The sequence below is a fragment of the Trematomus bernacchii genome, unplaced genomic scaffold (genome assembly GCF_902827165.1).
Source record: "Trematomus bernacchii unplaced genomic scaffold, fTreBer1.1, whole genome shotgun sequence".
Taxonomy (NCBI): Eukaryota; Metazoa; Chordata; class Actinopteri; order Perciformes; family Nototheniidae; genus Trematomus; species Trematomus bernacchii.
Genome location: NW_022987972.1, coordinates 36,039 through 49,376, shown reverse-complemented (window position 1 = coordinate 49,376; position 13,338 = coordinate 36,039). Strand labels below are relative to the sequence as shown.

The following is a 13,338-nucleotide window of genomic DNA, read 5'->3' as shown; positions in this document are numbered from 1 at the left end:
AATGTAATGTAATGTAATGTAACGTAATGTAATGTAATGTAACGTAATGTAATGTAATGTAATGTAACGTAACGTAATGTAATGTAATGTAACGTAACGTAATGTAACGTAATGTAATGTAATGTAATGTAATGTAACGTAATGTAATGTAATGTAATGTAATGTAATGTAACGTAACGTAATGTAATGTAATGTAACGTAACGTAATGTAATAGTTATTATAATGTGGAATTCTGGAGTATTATGAAGTGACTCCTTATTGCTGAATCCCACTGAGAGAATAGTTTGAGCACATCAGGAGAGGGTTCAATGTTTACTGTTCCCTTATTGCAAATGTTTACTACTCCTGTAACTGCAAGCATATTTCATTGCAACTGTTGAAATGTCCTCAACTGTTTCTAAATAAAAAACCGGCCGTTTTATCAAACCTTGCAAAAAAAAACACTTTTTAAATGTGTGACTGAAATGATTGTTTTTTAATTTGAGGAAACACAGAATTACCAAGACGTAGTCAAAGGAACCCATTTGGTGCAGAAACAGGTGTCTTTACACGGTTCAGTTTGTATGACCACTTCAGTTCAGCTCAGTGACCTTTGACCTCTGAGGAATGAGTGCCTTCTTTGTAAATACATTTAATAAATGAAATAACGCTGACCTCCAGGCTCCACACACAGGAGGAGTGGTACAGGGCGGAGTAGAGTTTCCCGCCCTGCGAGGGTCCTTCAGGTCTCGGACGTCCCAAACGTAAACGCTGTGGTCGTGTAGACGCACGACAGCCATCGGCTCGTGGGGTGTAGGTCACGGCCACCGTGGGTGGTACCGAGCCTCCGGACGGGAGGTGAACAGCTGACTGAGGAGATAAAGAGAGAGAGGGCTCACAAATAATAAACATTTTCATTGCAGCTGCTTTTAAGCTCCTGTGTCATGCTTTCCTGGTTCTGACCCGTCCCCTTGTTCTGAAGCTTCTCCATGTAGACCCTCAGAGTGCACCCTGTAGCTTCTCCATGTAGACGCAGAGTCTCTAACCCTCAGAGTGCACCTTGTAGCTTCTCCATGTAGACCCTCTGTAGAGTCTCTAACCCTCAGAGTGCACCCTGTAGCTTCTCCATGTAGACCCTCTGTAGAGTCTCTAACCCTCAGAGTGCACCCTGTAGCTTCTCCATGTAGACGCAGAGTCTCTAACCCTCAGAGTGCACCCTGTAGCTTCTCCATGTAGACGCAGAGTCTCTAACCCTCAGAGTGCACCCTGTAGCTTCTCCATGTAGACGTAGAGTCTCTAACCCTCAGAGTGCACCCTGTAGCTTCTCCATGTAGACGCTCAGAGTCTCTAACCCTCAGAGTGCACCTTGTAGCTTCTCCATGTAGACGTAGAGTCTCTAACCCTCAGAGTGCACCCTGTAGCTTCTCCATGTAGACCAGAGTCTCTAACCCTCAGAGTGCACCTTGTAGCTTCTCCATGTAGAGTAGAGTCTCTAACCCTCAGAGTGCACCCTGTAGCTTCTCCATGTACGCAAGAGTCTCTAACCCTCAGAGTGCACCCTGTAGCTTCTCCATGTAGACGCAGAGTCTCTAACCCTCAGAGTGCACCCTGTAGCTTCTCCATGTAGACGTAGAGTCTCTAACCCTCAGAGTGCACCTGTAGCTTCTCCATGTAGACGCAGAGTCTCTAACCCTCAGAGTGCACCCTGTAGCTTCTCCATGTAGACGCAGAGTCTCTAACCCTCAGAGTGCACCCTGTAGCTTCTCCATGTAGACGCAGAGTCTCTAACCCTCAGAGTGCACCCTGTAGCTTCTCCATGTAGACGCTCTGCAGAGTCTCTAACCCTCAGAGTGCACCCTGTAGCTTCTCCATGTAGACGCTCTGTAGAGTCTCTAACCCTCAGAGAGCACCTGTAGCTTCTCCATGTAGACGCAGAGTCTCTAACCCTCAGAGTGCACCCTGTAGCTTCTCCATGTAGACAGACGCAGAGTCTCTAACCCTCAGAGTGCACCTTGTAGCTTCTCCATGTAGACGCAGAGTCTCTAACCCTCAGAGTGCACCCTGTAGCTTCTCCATGTAGACGCAGAGTCTCTAACCCTCAGAGTGCACCCTGTAGCTTCTCCATGTAGACGTAGAGTCTCTAACCCTCAGAGTGCACCCTGTAGCTTCTCCATGTAGACGTAGAGTCTCTAACCCTCAGAGTGCACCCTGTAGCTTCTCCATGTAGACGCAGAGTCTCTAACCCTCAGAGTGCACCCTGTAGCTTCTCCATGTAGACGTAGAGTCTCTAACCCTCAGAGTGCACCCTGTAGCTTCTCCATGTAGACGTAGAGTCTCTAACCCTCAGAGTGCACCCTGTAGCTTCTCCATGTAGACGCAGAGTCTCTAACCCTCAGAGTGCACCCTGTAGCTTCTCCATGTAGACGCAGAGTCTCTAACCCTCAGAGTGCACCCTGTAGCTTCTCCATGTAGACGCAGAGTCTCTAACCCCAGAGTGCACCCTGTAGCTTCTCCATGTAGACGCAGAGTCTCTAACCCTCAGAGTGCACCCTGTAGCTTCTCCATGTAGACGCAGAGTCTCTAACCCTCAGAGTGCACCCTGTAGCTTCTCCATGTAGACGCTGTAGAGTCTCTAACCCTCAGAGTGCACCTGTAGCTTCTCCATGTAGACGCAGAGTCTCTAACCCTCAGAGTGCACCCTGTAGCTTCTCCATGTAGACAGAGTCTCTAACCCTCAGAGTGCACCCTGTAGCTTCTCCATGTAGACGCAGAGTCTCTAACCCTCAGAGTGCACCCTGTAGCTTCTCCATGTAGACGCAGAGTCTCTAACCCTCAGAGTGCACCCTGTAGCTTCTCCATGTAGACGCAGAGTCTCTAACCCTCAGATGCACCCTGTAGCTTCTCCATGTAGACGCAGAGTCTCTAACCCTCAGAGTGCACCCTGTAGCTTCTCCATGTAGACGCAGCGTCTCTAACCCTCAGAGTGCACCCTGTAGCTTCTCCATGTAGACGCAGAGTCTCTAACCCTCAGAGTGCACCCTGTAGCTTCTCCATGTAGACGCAGAGTCTCTAACCCTCAGAGTGCACCCTGTAGCTTCTCCATGTAGACGCAGAGTCTCTAACCTCAGAGTGCACCCTGTATGAGTAACACTCTAACACAGAGAAGACCTCTATGCTGCCGCAGAACCCTCGCAGGACATCTCTCTGTTCCTTCCTGGGGTACATGACGTGCCCATACCCAAATGGACCCATTGGGCCCAAATGGACCAATCCTGGGAGCTCCTCACACACACACAAACACTCTCTCAGCGGCGAAACTGTGACGCGCTGGGGGGGGGTGCTAGTGGAGCCTCGCAGATGGGGTTGCTGCAGCCCCCTCACTCAGCACCCCCCTTCCCGTGTCCATGGTGCTCAGGCTGAGTTCAGGCTGAGCTCCGCGGTGTCCTCAACTGTCCTCGCAGACCCCACGCAGCAACCAGGAAACCACACCAGTAAGCCAGCTCAAACTGTCCGCAGTCCTCGCAGCAGCGAGCCCCCCAACGTCCCCCAACACGGCACCCAGACCCCTCGCAGCATTCTCATCTGTTTGTCATTACTGGTGTCATTTCCTGGTTGCTAACAACGCCATTGTAAAACATAACCTGATGCTCAGCTGTAACGGTGTTGGACTCATCAGAACAGAGTGGGCGAGCTGACCAATCAGAGCACAGTGGGCTCACAGGGGGGAGGGGGGGGGCAGGGAGCTCCAACAAGGCGTGTAGGACAGAGAGTGAATACACAGGACTATACAGAGATGCTGTATGAGAAACCATGAGAGTTTGGAACATTGAACAATGTACATCTATTCTAGTAGAGCTCAACTATGGAACTATGATCAGTGGAAAGGGCCGTGAGACGGGACCTTTAATAGTTTTAACAGTTTAAGGAAAAGACACAATGTTGTTTCCTAGCTTCTTGAATGAATTAAAATGAACATATATACATATTTGGCCATGTGTTTTAATTGAACTATTCACATCTCACACGGCTCTGTAACTTGTATTCATGTTCCTGTTATTCATGTTTTATTATCTTTGCTTTTTAATGTTTCTGATGTGTTTTATGCTCTTAATGTCTTTTGTAAAGCACTTTGCTTTGCCTTGTGTTGAAAAGTGCTTTATCAATTAACTTGCCTTGCCTTCATGAAAACCCGTCTGATTTCCAGACATACTTATTTAACTAAGTGTCAGAAATAAAACAAGAATAATGCCTGTGTGTGTGTGTGTGTGTGTGTGTGTGTGTGTGTGTGTGTGTGTGTGTGTGTTACCTGGCATCCGTCATGCTGGCGATGTCAGCCCCGAGGCAGTGGGGGCGGGGCAGCGTGCACAGGAAGTGAAGATTAACGGGACTGAACACTCGCACCGTCCCGTCAGAACATCCACAGAAGATCAGCTCGTCTGTGACCGAGAGGGAGGTGGCCTGAGACGCCTGGGGATGGATGGACACACACACACACACACACACACACACACACACACACACCACACACACACACACACACACACACACACCACACACACACACACACACACACACACACACACACACACACCACACACACACACACACACACACACACACACACACACGCGCACACGGTGAGTCAGAATCAAATATGATAAACGTCACTTCTTCTTGCTGAGTTATGACGACACCATGCAGATGACCTTTGACCCTGCGATGACGTGAAGTCCACCTGGAGTCAGGTGTGTGCACGTGACGGAGTGACCAGTGAGGAAAAGCATCCTCATGAAGTTTCTGCCAAATAGAGCTGCATGATTTGGGGAAAAAACAACTAATTTGCCATTTTTTTTACTGGAATTGTAGTTGGGATATGTTTTCAACCAAAGAGGAAATTATTCTTTTTGGAATATTATTCAAATGATCATTGAAAAATATATAAAAATGAGGATCTGTACGAGACAAGGCAATTTAATTACATGTTTAGGAAAGGTTAGGGTTACATATTCTTTCAATATAATTAACACCACCTCTGTGTAATGTTTGATTATTGGACGATGCTAAGGTTGAGTACGTGATGCCCGTCAGATACTGGACGTTTGCAGCTTTTGTAAATTGTGGGTCTTCACTAACGGTTTGTAAATGATATCAGTCATGATGAAGACACCTCTGCAGACGCAGTGCCCTCAGCAGGAACTTGTTCTTTGTGTTTCTCTGATTTAAAGACTGAACATGTAAATGAGAGAATGTGAGTGGGAGAAGATCCAGACAAAGGCGGCTGTGTTACTGAGCTCCTCCAGAAAGAGAGAGTGAGACAGTGTGTATTAACCGCTCTGCAGATGCAAAGCAATCTATGACAGCAGTGTGTGACTGTGTGTGTGACTGTGTGTGAGACTGTGTGTGAGACTGTGTGTGTGACTGTGTGTGTGTGTGTGTGAGAGCATGAATGAGGCCGTGTGTGTCGACTAGATTCTAGTCTACACACATGGCCTCTAGTCACTAGTAGATCACGTTTAAATGCATTTTCAATGCTTTGAAGTATCAGGAGTTCAGTGGGAGTTCTGCTGCGGTGAGTGGATGCTGGATGTTGGTGGAGGAGGCGGTGGATGTTGCGTTCAGGGACCGCTGTGAATCTGAGCGTGGAGGTGGAGTGTGGGTATGAATGACAGCGGCGTGCTTTGAAACCGACCAATGGGGTGAGAGAAGGAAAGAAAGTGGGCGGGTCCGAGTCAGTCAGTTCAGCTCATGATTTACTGATTATCATCTTATTGAATTATTCGAATGTTAATGTGTTTTAAGAGCCATCAAAACAGTGGCTTTTCAGGTTGAAATACAGCCGTAATCACAGGATCAGCCTATAATATAAACTATATATAAACTCTATATATTAATGTTCGTAAAGGAGTCACAGGCTGAACTGACTGAGTCCCGGTGAGATGGAGACTTACGGGCGCAGAGTCGACGCTCTGCACAGGAAGCGAGGGGGAAGAGGAGGAACTTCACATTAGAGCAGATATACACAGTTCAGTACTTAAAGTTAGCAGTAGCTTCCATAGCTTCTGACTGGACTGAAACTCACACATTTATATTTATATTTAATATTCCACTCCTTACACACTTAATGTAAATAACATCCTGCTTTATATTTAGTTAACTGAAGATTTGTATTCCAACATGTGTATTCTCAACTTTCTAAATGCTGTTTTATTTCTATTTTGAGATGTTTACATTTTAGACTTGTTTATTTCTACTCTTTTAATTTCTCTTATGTGCAATGCCTTGTCTTTGTATGCTGCTGCAACACAAACGTTTCCCACATTAGGATCAATAAAGTACATCCTATCATATATTATATTCATCAGAACAAATAGCAGCGTTTCCGCCTGTAGCCACACACACAGTGAGGTCACATTGCCCTGAGGTACGCCTGTAGCGAGGTACGCCTGTAGCGAGACGCCTGTAGCGAAGTAACGCCTGTAGCGAGGTAACGCCTGTAGCGAAGTACGCCCTGTAGCGAGGTACGCCTGTAGCGAGGTACGCCTGTAGCGAAGTTACGCCTGTAGCGAGGTACGCCTGTAGCGAGGTACGCCTGTAGCGAGGTACGCCTGTAGTACTGTAGCGAGGTACGCCTGTAGCGAGGTACGCCTGTAGCGAAGTACGCCTGTAGCGAAGTACGCCTGTAGCGAAGTACGCCTGTAGCGAGGTACGCCTGTAGCGAAGCGAGGTACGCCTGTAGCGAGGTACGCCTGTAGCGAGGTACGCCTGTAGCGAGGTACGCCTGTAGCGAAGTACGCCTGTAGCGAGGTACGCCTGTAGCGTAGCGAAGTACGCCTGTAGCGAGGTACGCCTGTAGCGAAGCGAGGTACGCCTGTAGCGAGGTACGCCTGTAGCGAAGTACGCCTGTAGCGAGGTATGCCTGTAGCGAAGTACGCCTGTAGCGAGGTACGCCTGTAGCGAGGTACGCCTGTAGCGAAAGTAGCGCCTGTAGCGAGGTACGCCTTGTAGCGAGGTACCGCCTGTAGCGAGGTACGCCTGTAGCGAGGTACGGCCTGTAGCGAGGTACGCTGTAGCGAGGTACGCCTGTAGCGAAGTACGCCTGTACGAGGTATCGCCTGTAGCGAGGGTACCCTGTAGCCGAGGTACGCCTGTAGCGTAGGTACGCCTGTAGCGAAGTACGCCTGTAGCGAGGTACCTGCCGGTAGCGAGGTACGCCTGTAGCGAGGTACGCCTGTAGCGAGGTACGCCTGTCGCGAGTACTCTTGCGAAGCGAGGTACGCCTGTAGCGAGGTACGCCTGTAGCGAAGTACGCCTGTACGAGGTACGCCTGTAGCGAGGTACGCCTGTAGCGAGGTACGCCTGTAGCGAGGTACGCCTGTAGCGAAGTACGCCTGTAGCGAGGTACGCTGTAGCGAGGTTACGCCTGTAGCGAGGGTACGCCTGTAAGCGAGGGTACGGCCTGTAGCGAAGTACGCCTGTAGCGAGGTACGCCTGTAGCGAAGTACGCCTGTAGCGAGGTACGCCTGTAGCGAGGTACGCCCTGTAGCGAAGTACGCCTGTAGCGAGGTACGCCTGTAGCGAGGTACGCCTGTAGCGAGGTACGCCTGTAGCGAAGTACGCCTGTAGCGAGGTACGCCTGTAGCGAAGTACGCCTGTAGCGAGGTACGCCTGTAGCGAGGGGACAATTACTCCTACATTTTGATCAGCACTGATTGGCAGAGGTATCGTTCTATATGTCTGCTCTCATGATTGTTAGTCAGGTTGAACAGTAACACAGCATTTTGTTCTACAAATACAAGAGAGAGCAACCATTTGGCAAAAGTTAGCTACCATTAGCTGGCTAGTTTGTAAGATCGGTAGCTAAAGAAAGCTAACTAGCAAGTTTGATCGATAGCAAATGTTAGCTAGCTTAAAATGTGGAGTAAATAGCCAACTTTTCCTCGACAGCTAGATAGCTTTTTAAGTAGATAGCGTACTATAGCTATAGTTTATTAACTAGAAAGCTAATGTTTGCTGGCCGGCTTGTTAAATAGATAACTTAGTTCGCTAGCTAAATAGCCCCAGATACGTTCATTGAATTTGGAGGAACGAACACATTTTAACTGAGTTTGAACCGGAAGTAGGAAAAGGGGCGGGGCTACATACGGTGAATAGAGTTGGAAACGTCTCTTTTAACTAAATGCTGTGACTCACCCTCAGCTCGACCCACTTGTCGAGGAGTCTCCGGTCCGTTGAACTCGCACAGCAGGCCGGAGGAAGTGATGCAGAAAGTGGACGAGGCCCTGTTTACCCCCGACCACACGCCACATCGCTGAAGAAGTTGTTCCTGAGTTCTCCCAGCAGCCCTGAACGCCCCAGCAAGAGGCACGGTGGCGTTCACCTTGGAGGTCTTAGCGTGGTCCAGGTACCAGAACTTCACGTGTCGATTACCGGCGGTAACAAAGTAGGAGCTGTCGTCGGAGAAGGACACGGCCGTCACTTTACTGGAAACCTTATTGGCTGCAACAACCACGTTTTTCTGATGGAAAGACACACAAAACAACAACAACAACAACAGTCCGCTGGATTACAAAGCAGTTTCACTACAATATACTTTCACAGACAACATTTTGGCAAAATAAGAAGATAACATCGAATACAATTGACTATTGTCGGCCCTCTCAAATGTATGTTTACTGGCGGTGGTCTCTCGAAATAATGGTTCATATAAATGCTCGTTAATAAACACCTGGACTACGAAACAATGTCTACACAACAAGAAACACAACGATAATCATGTCTTTGTAGATCGCTGTTATTTATAATTCATTTTAAAATGTGTTTATCATTTGAGAATATAAGTTTGTATTTTCCCTTTGATTATTAATAATTTTTCAGACTATTTTATATTTTGTATTATATGTATTTGTTATTTTATAATTGTTGTTTTCATTGTTGGTGTGAGTCATGAGGATGGGGGGTTGGTTTACAGATACCCCCAAACAACAACAATAACACATTGGAAAATGAACTAATTAAGGGATTTCATGGCTAAACCTGAAAGAAGTATACACTTAATACTACTCACAAGATAAATACTCAAAACAACAGCGTGTGCCTGAACGCATCATCCTGCTGGCCATCAGCCACCTATCCTCAGTTTTAACGAGTTTTCCAAAGATGTTTTCTTTGCATATTTGTACTGTGTGTCGTTCAGTTTCATCTGATTAAAACCTCCTACATTATTCACTCAAACGTTGACTACCTTCCAGTTCCAGACGTTGACCATCATGTCGTGCTGGTAGCCCACGCTGACGATGTATTTCCCGTTTGGAGAAAACGCGACGCAGGAGATTCCGTATTTGTGTTCCTGAAGCTCGGCGACCTGCAGACGCTCCGAAGCGTCCCAGACTCGGACCGCCGGCATGTGGCCGCTCTGAGGAAGAGGAGGAGGAAGAAGGTTACAAATATATATACAAGTATGTGAGCATTGTCCTTGAACTGTAACAGTCTGTCTTCTTGTTCAGTCTGTATTGGAAAACACTTAATAACATCTTAAACTGTGTAGGCAGCTCATTCCACTGGTAACAGCCACAAGTCAGTCAATAATACACATGTTTTATAAACACTTAACGTGGTACTGATTGAACTACTTCCACGTTCTGGTCTTTCATTTCCAAATGACATTGATTCTTTTGATCTACAGTTTAATTCATTTGTCTCTTATGGTATTTGTACGTCTCAGTACCCAGTGATGGTTTAATAGGATAATGATTCAGTGGTTTAGTAACAACAGCAGGTTGACTCCTCATCATGCTGAGAGACCTTCTGTTCCTCTAACCCTCCTCACTAATCCTCCAGACCTGCTCTGTTTGCACCAGGACTCGTTTCTGTTGTTTCTCTGTTGGGTTGGGGCTTTTTGGTTTTGAATCTAGTCATTTTATTTTATATTAAGTCATTGTTCCTTCCTATACATGCGTGCTCCTTTGCTGATTGGCCAAGATGCATCTTAAAAAACAAGTCTTAACAGGGTCTTCAACACACAGACTAAAGACCCTCCCTAACCCCCCTAAACTGAGTAAACTCTGGTCCTGGATCAGGCTCCTGAAGACCTGCTGGTCATCAGAAGGACTCACCTCTCCTGTGACCACATATTTCCCATCTGGAGAAAAGGCTAACGTGGTGATCGCCTTCCTGAAGAACGGGAAGAGAGAACAAGGTCACATGCTTCAAATCACGTCATCAGACATGGTCAGATCTAAAGGAGAACCATGGTGTATTTGAATTGTATAACAGTGAGGAGTTGAAAGCCATTCTGTGACAAAATAGACCCATTACACCAAATGGACTGTACTTAGAAATCTCTTCATCAGGTCTTCTGGACCCCTCAAAGCGCTTTGCATTCTACGAGTCATTCACACCTCATTCATGCAGAGCAGCACCACTTGCTCGAGGGAAGCTAACACTCACACACACACACACACACACACACACACACACACACACACACACACACACACACACACACACACACACACACACACACACACACACACACACACACACACACACACCACACACACACACACACACACACACACACACACACCACCGACCCCCGCCCCTCCCTCTCCCCTCCCCTCCCTCTCCGTCGTGGAGGAGGCGGTTTCCTTGAGTTTATGGCAAACGTGGAACCAGATTACAGGGTCCCGGGCCGTACTCTTATCAACTGTCTCAAAGGTGTCGATAACCACCGACGGGTGGACGGCACTCACAACTGAATCCTATGTCACCATAACCTGCCATTATATCGATAGTGAATGGGAGGTGAAGAGTGCGGTTAATTTAGCTGAGGGGCTCCGCAGTGCTCTGTGCCCTCGGAAAGGGTTTTTTCGGCGGCAGGACTAATCCTTAACCGGCTGCGCTCTCGCCTACACCCATACATACACACATAAAGTAGGCTATTTATTTAATTTATTTCAATGATGCTATTATTAATACTGTTCTACCTGAAGAGCCCTTTTGTACCATGTACACGTTCCAGTAAAAGAAAACAACGGAATACCATTTGTCAGTGTTTTTTTTTTCCTCCTCCCCGTGGGGGGGGGGGGGGGGGGGGCGATTAATCGATTAATATTCGCCAGGGCTGTCCGATCTTCGATTTTGGTCATGGTCAGTTTCTGGCATCCCTACTTCAGAGGCGAGGCAAGAATCCTTCCTAGCCTCGGAAAACGAAGAATGGTGGAACAGGCTAACAGGCTAACAGGCTAACAGGCTAACAGGTTAACAGGTTAACAGGTTAACAGGCTAACAGGTTAACAGGCTAACAGGCTAACAGGTTAACAGGCTAACAGGTTAACAGGCTAACAGGCTAACAGGCTAACAGGTTAACAGGCTAACAGGCTAACAGGTTAACAGGTTAACAGGTTAACAGGCTAACAGGTTAACAGGCTAACAGGCTAACAGGTTAACAGGCTAACAGGTTAACAGGCTAACAGGCTAACAGGCTAACAGGTTAACAGGCTAACAGGCTAACAGGCTAACAGGTTAACAGGCTAACAGGTTAACAGGCTAACAGGCTAACAGGTTAACAGGTTAACAGGCTAACAGGTTAACAGGCTAACAGGCTAACAGGCTAACAGGCTAACAGGCTAACAGGCTAACAGATTAACAGGTTAACAGGTTAACAGGCTAACAGGTTAACAGGCTAACAGGTTAACAGGTTAACAGGCTAACAGGTTAACAGGCTAACAGGCTAACAGGTTAACAGGCTAACAGGCTAACAGGCTAACAGCTGTGCAGGTGTGAGTCATAAGCGAGGCCCCGCCTTAAATGGAGCGCGTTTTCCGCCAAAGATTTGGAAATTGGTCCGTGCGCAAAGCATTGTGGGGATTTTAAGACCGCAGAGTCTACTCATGTGCAGCCTCGGTAGAATTCCAAGTATGCTGGACATTGGAACAGTCCTTCGGCGGCACTCGATGACGTAGTATGCTTGAAATAGTGGCTCTGGAGCAGCCTTCCTCGACATTGAGAAACACCCCTCGACATGTTGACTGCACGGGCTGGGATCGAACCAACAACCTGCTGGTTGGAAGTCGACCGCACGCCCTCTCAGCCACAGTCAACCCTTCATTCCCTTATGGACCTTGATGGCGTGTCTTCAGTCACTTCCCTTGGTGCACACTAAACTAAATGTCACCGTGTAGTGTTGTAGCTAACAACTTATCCATAGCAGTTTAACTCATTATACACTGCTTAATTAACCCCTATTAAATAAACTACGGTTCCTTAGCAACCCCAGTCGAGGGGTGCGAGTATTACATACTTCAAAGACTCAGGAATACGTCTTATTTGTGTAGTAGCTGGTTGTGCTCTTTCATAATAGACTTGGAGGGATGACCCTCTCACATGCAGAGCACACAGCGCAGACATGTTCTCTGCTTTGAACCCATCCCAGCTCCAGGCAGCCATGATGGAGATCATTACATGTGAGACGCTCAACTTTTGACCGTAATGGATAAACCTTATACTTATAGCGCACACTTTGGGAAGCAACTATGCACTCAAACAGCAAATGTGAGCGCAGCTAAATTGAGACACAGAATCAGAACTGAGAAACACAATTTACAATTCCTTTAAAAGTCGAGTAAATCATAATGGAGTTAGAGCTGCACGCCACACACTAAGTTACCTTTATTTGGAAAAGCATGATAAATATGAAGTTTTTGTTGAATGCTTTTTGCACGTGAAAGAAGGCTTTGAGCACCTGTTGTACCCTGAAACCTTTCATGCAGGTGAGGTGAGAGCTGATTGGCCGAAGGCTTACCTGGAACTGTTGAAGATGTAATGCTGTTTGTTCTTCCGAGGATTCAAAAGGACGACGACACACCTGAACACACACACACACACACACACACACACACACACACACACACACACACACACACACACACACACACACACACACACACACAAAAAGTTAGCATGTTAAAACACGATGAACCAATAGAAACACAACCAGAAAGAAACCTGCTCCCCACCCGATGTACAAACACACTTCATAGAAAACATGCACACACACACACACACACACACACACACACACACACACACACACACACACACACACACACACACACACACACACCACACACACACACACACACACACACACACACACACACACACACACACACTCTGCTGTATAAACAGTGTGCAGGTTTAATGAGTCTCTGTTTGGTGACTCAGTCTGTGCAACATGTACCTTCATAAACAGATCATGCTCTGATAGGCAAAGGCAAAGGCAAAGGCACACACACACACACACACACACACACACACACACACACACACACACACACACACACACACACACACACACA

General features: G+C 47.2%; 1 protein-coding gene across 1 annotated transcript; it reads right to left on the bottom strand.

Moving 5' to 3' along the window:
- Positions 1 to 659: 659 nt before the first annotated feature.
- Positions 660 to 12,840, bottom strand: LOC117471160 (mitogen-activated protein kinase-binding protein 1-like). The gene is made up of 6 exons (XM_034115957.1): positions 12,783 to 12,840; positions 10,093 to 10,150; positions 9,222 to 9,392; positions 8,171 to 8,495; positions 4,287 to 4,447; positions 660 to 850 (listed from the first exon to the last, which is right to left on the bottom strand). Exons 3-5 carry the CDS (start codon positions 9,381 to 9,383, stop codon positions 4,389 to 4,391), a joined length of 546 nt encoding a protein of 181 aa, XP_033971848.1. The 5' UTR covers positions 9,384 to 9,392; positions 10,093 to 10,150; positions 12,783 to 12,840; the 3' UTR covers positions 660 to 850; positions 4,287 to 4,388.
- Between the last annotated feature and the right edge of the window lie 498 nt (positions 12,841 to 13,338).

Bases quoted from the DNA above. Each gene is read 5' to 3' on its own strand.
- LOC117471160 (XM_034115957.1), bottom strand. From the start codon at position 9,383: ATGCCGGCGGTCCGAGTCTGGGACGCTTCGGAGCGTCTGCAGGTCGCC. The intron at 8,496-9,221 runs GTAGTCAACGTT...TCTTTCCATCAG, and splicing joins TCAACGTCTGGAACTGGAAG to AAAAACGTGGTTGTTGCAGC. The intron at 4,448-8,170 runs GTGAGTCACAGC...ATCCATCCCCAG, and splicing joins ACAAGTGGGTCGAGCTGAGG to GCGTCTCAGGCCACCTCCCT.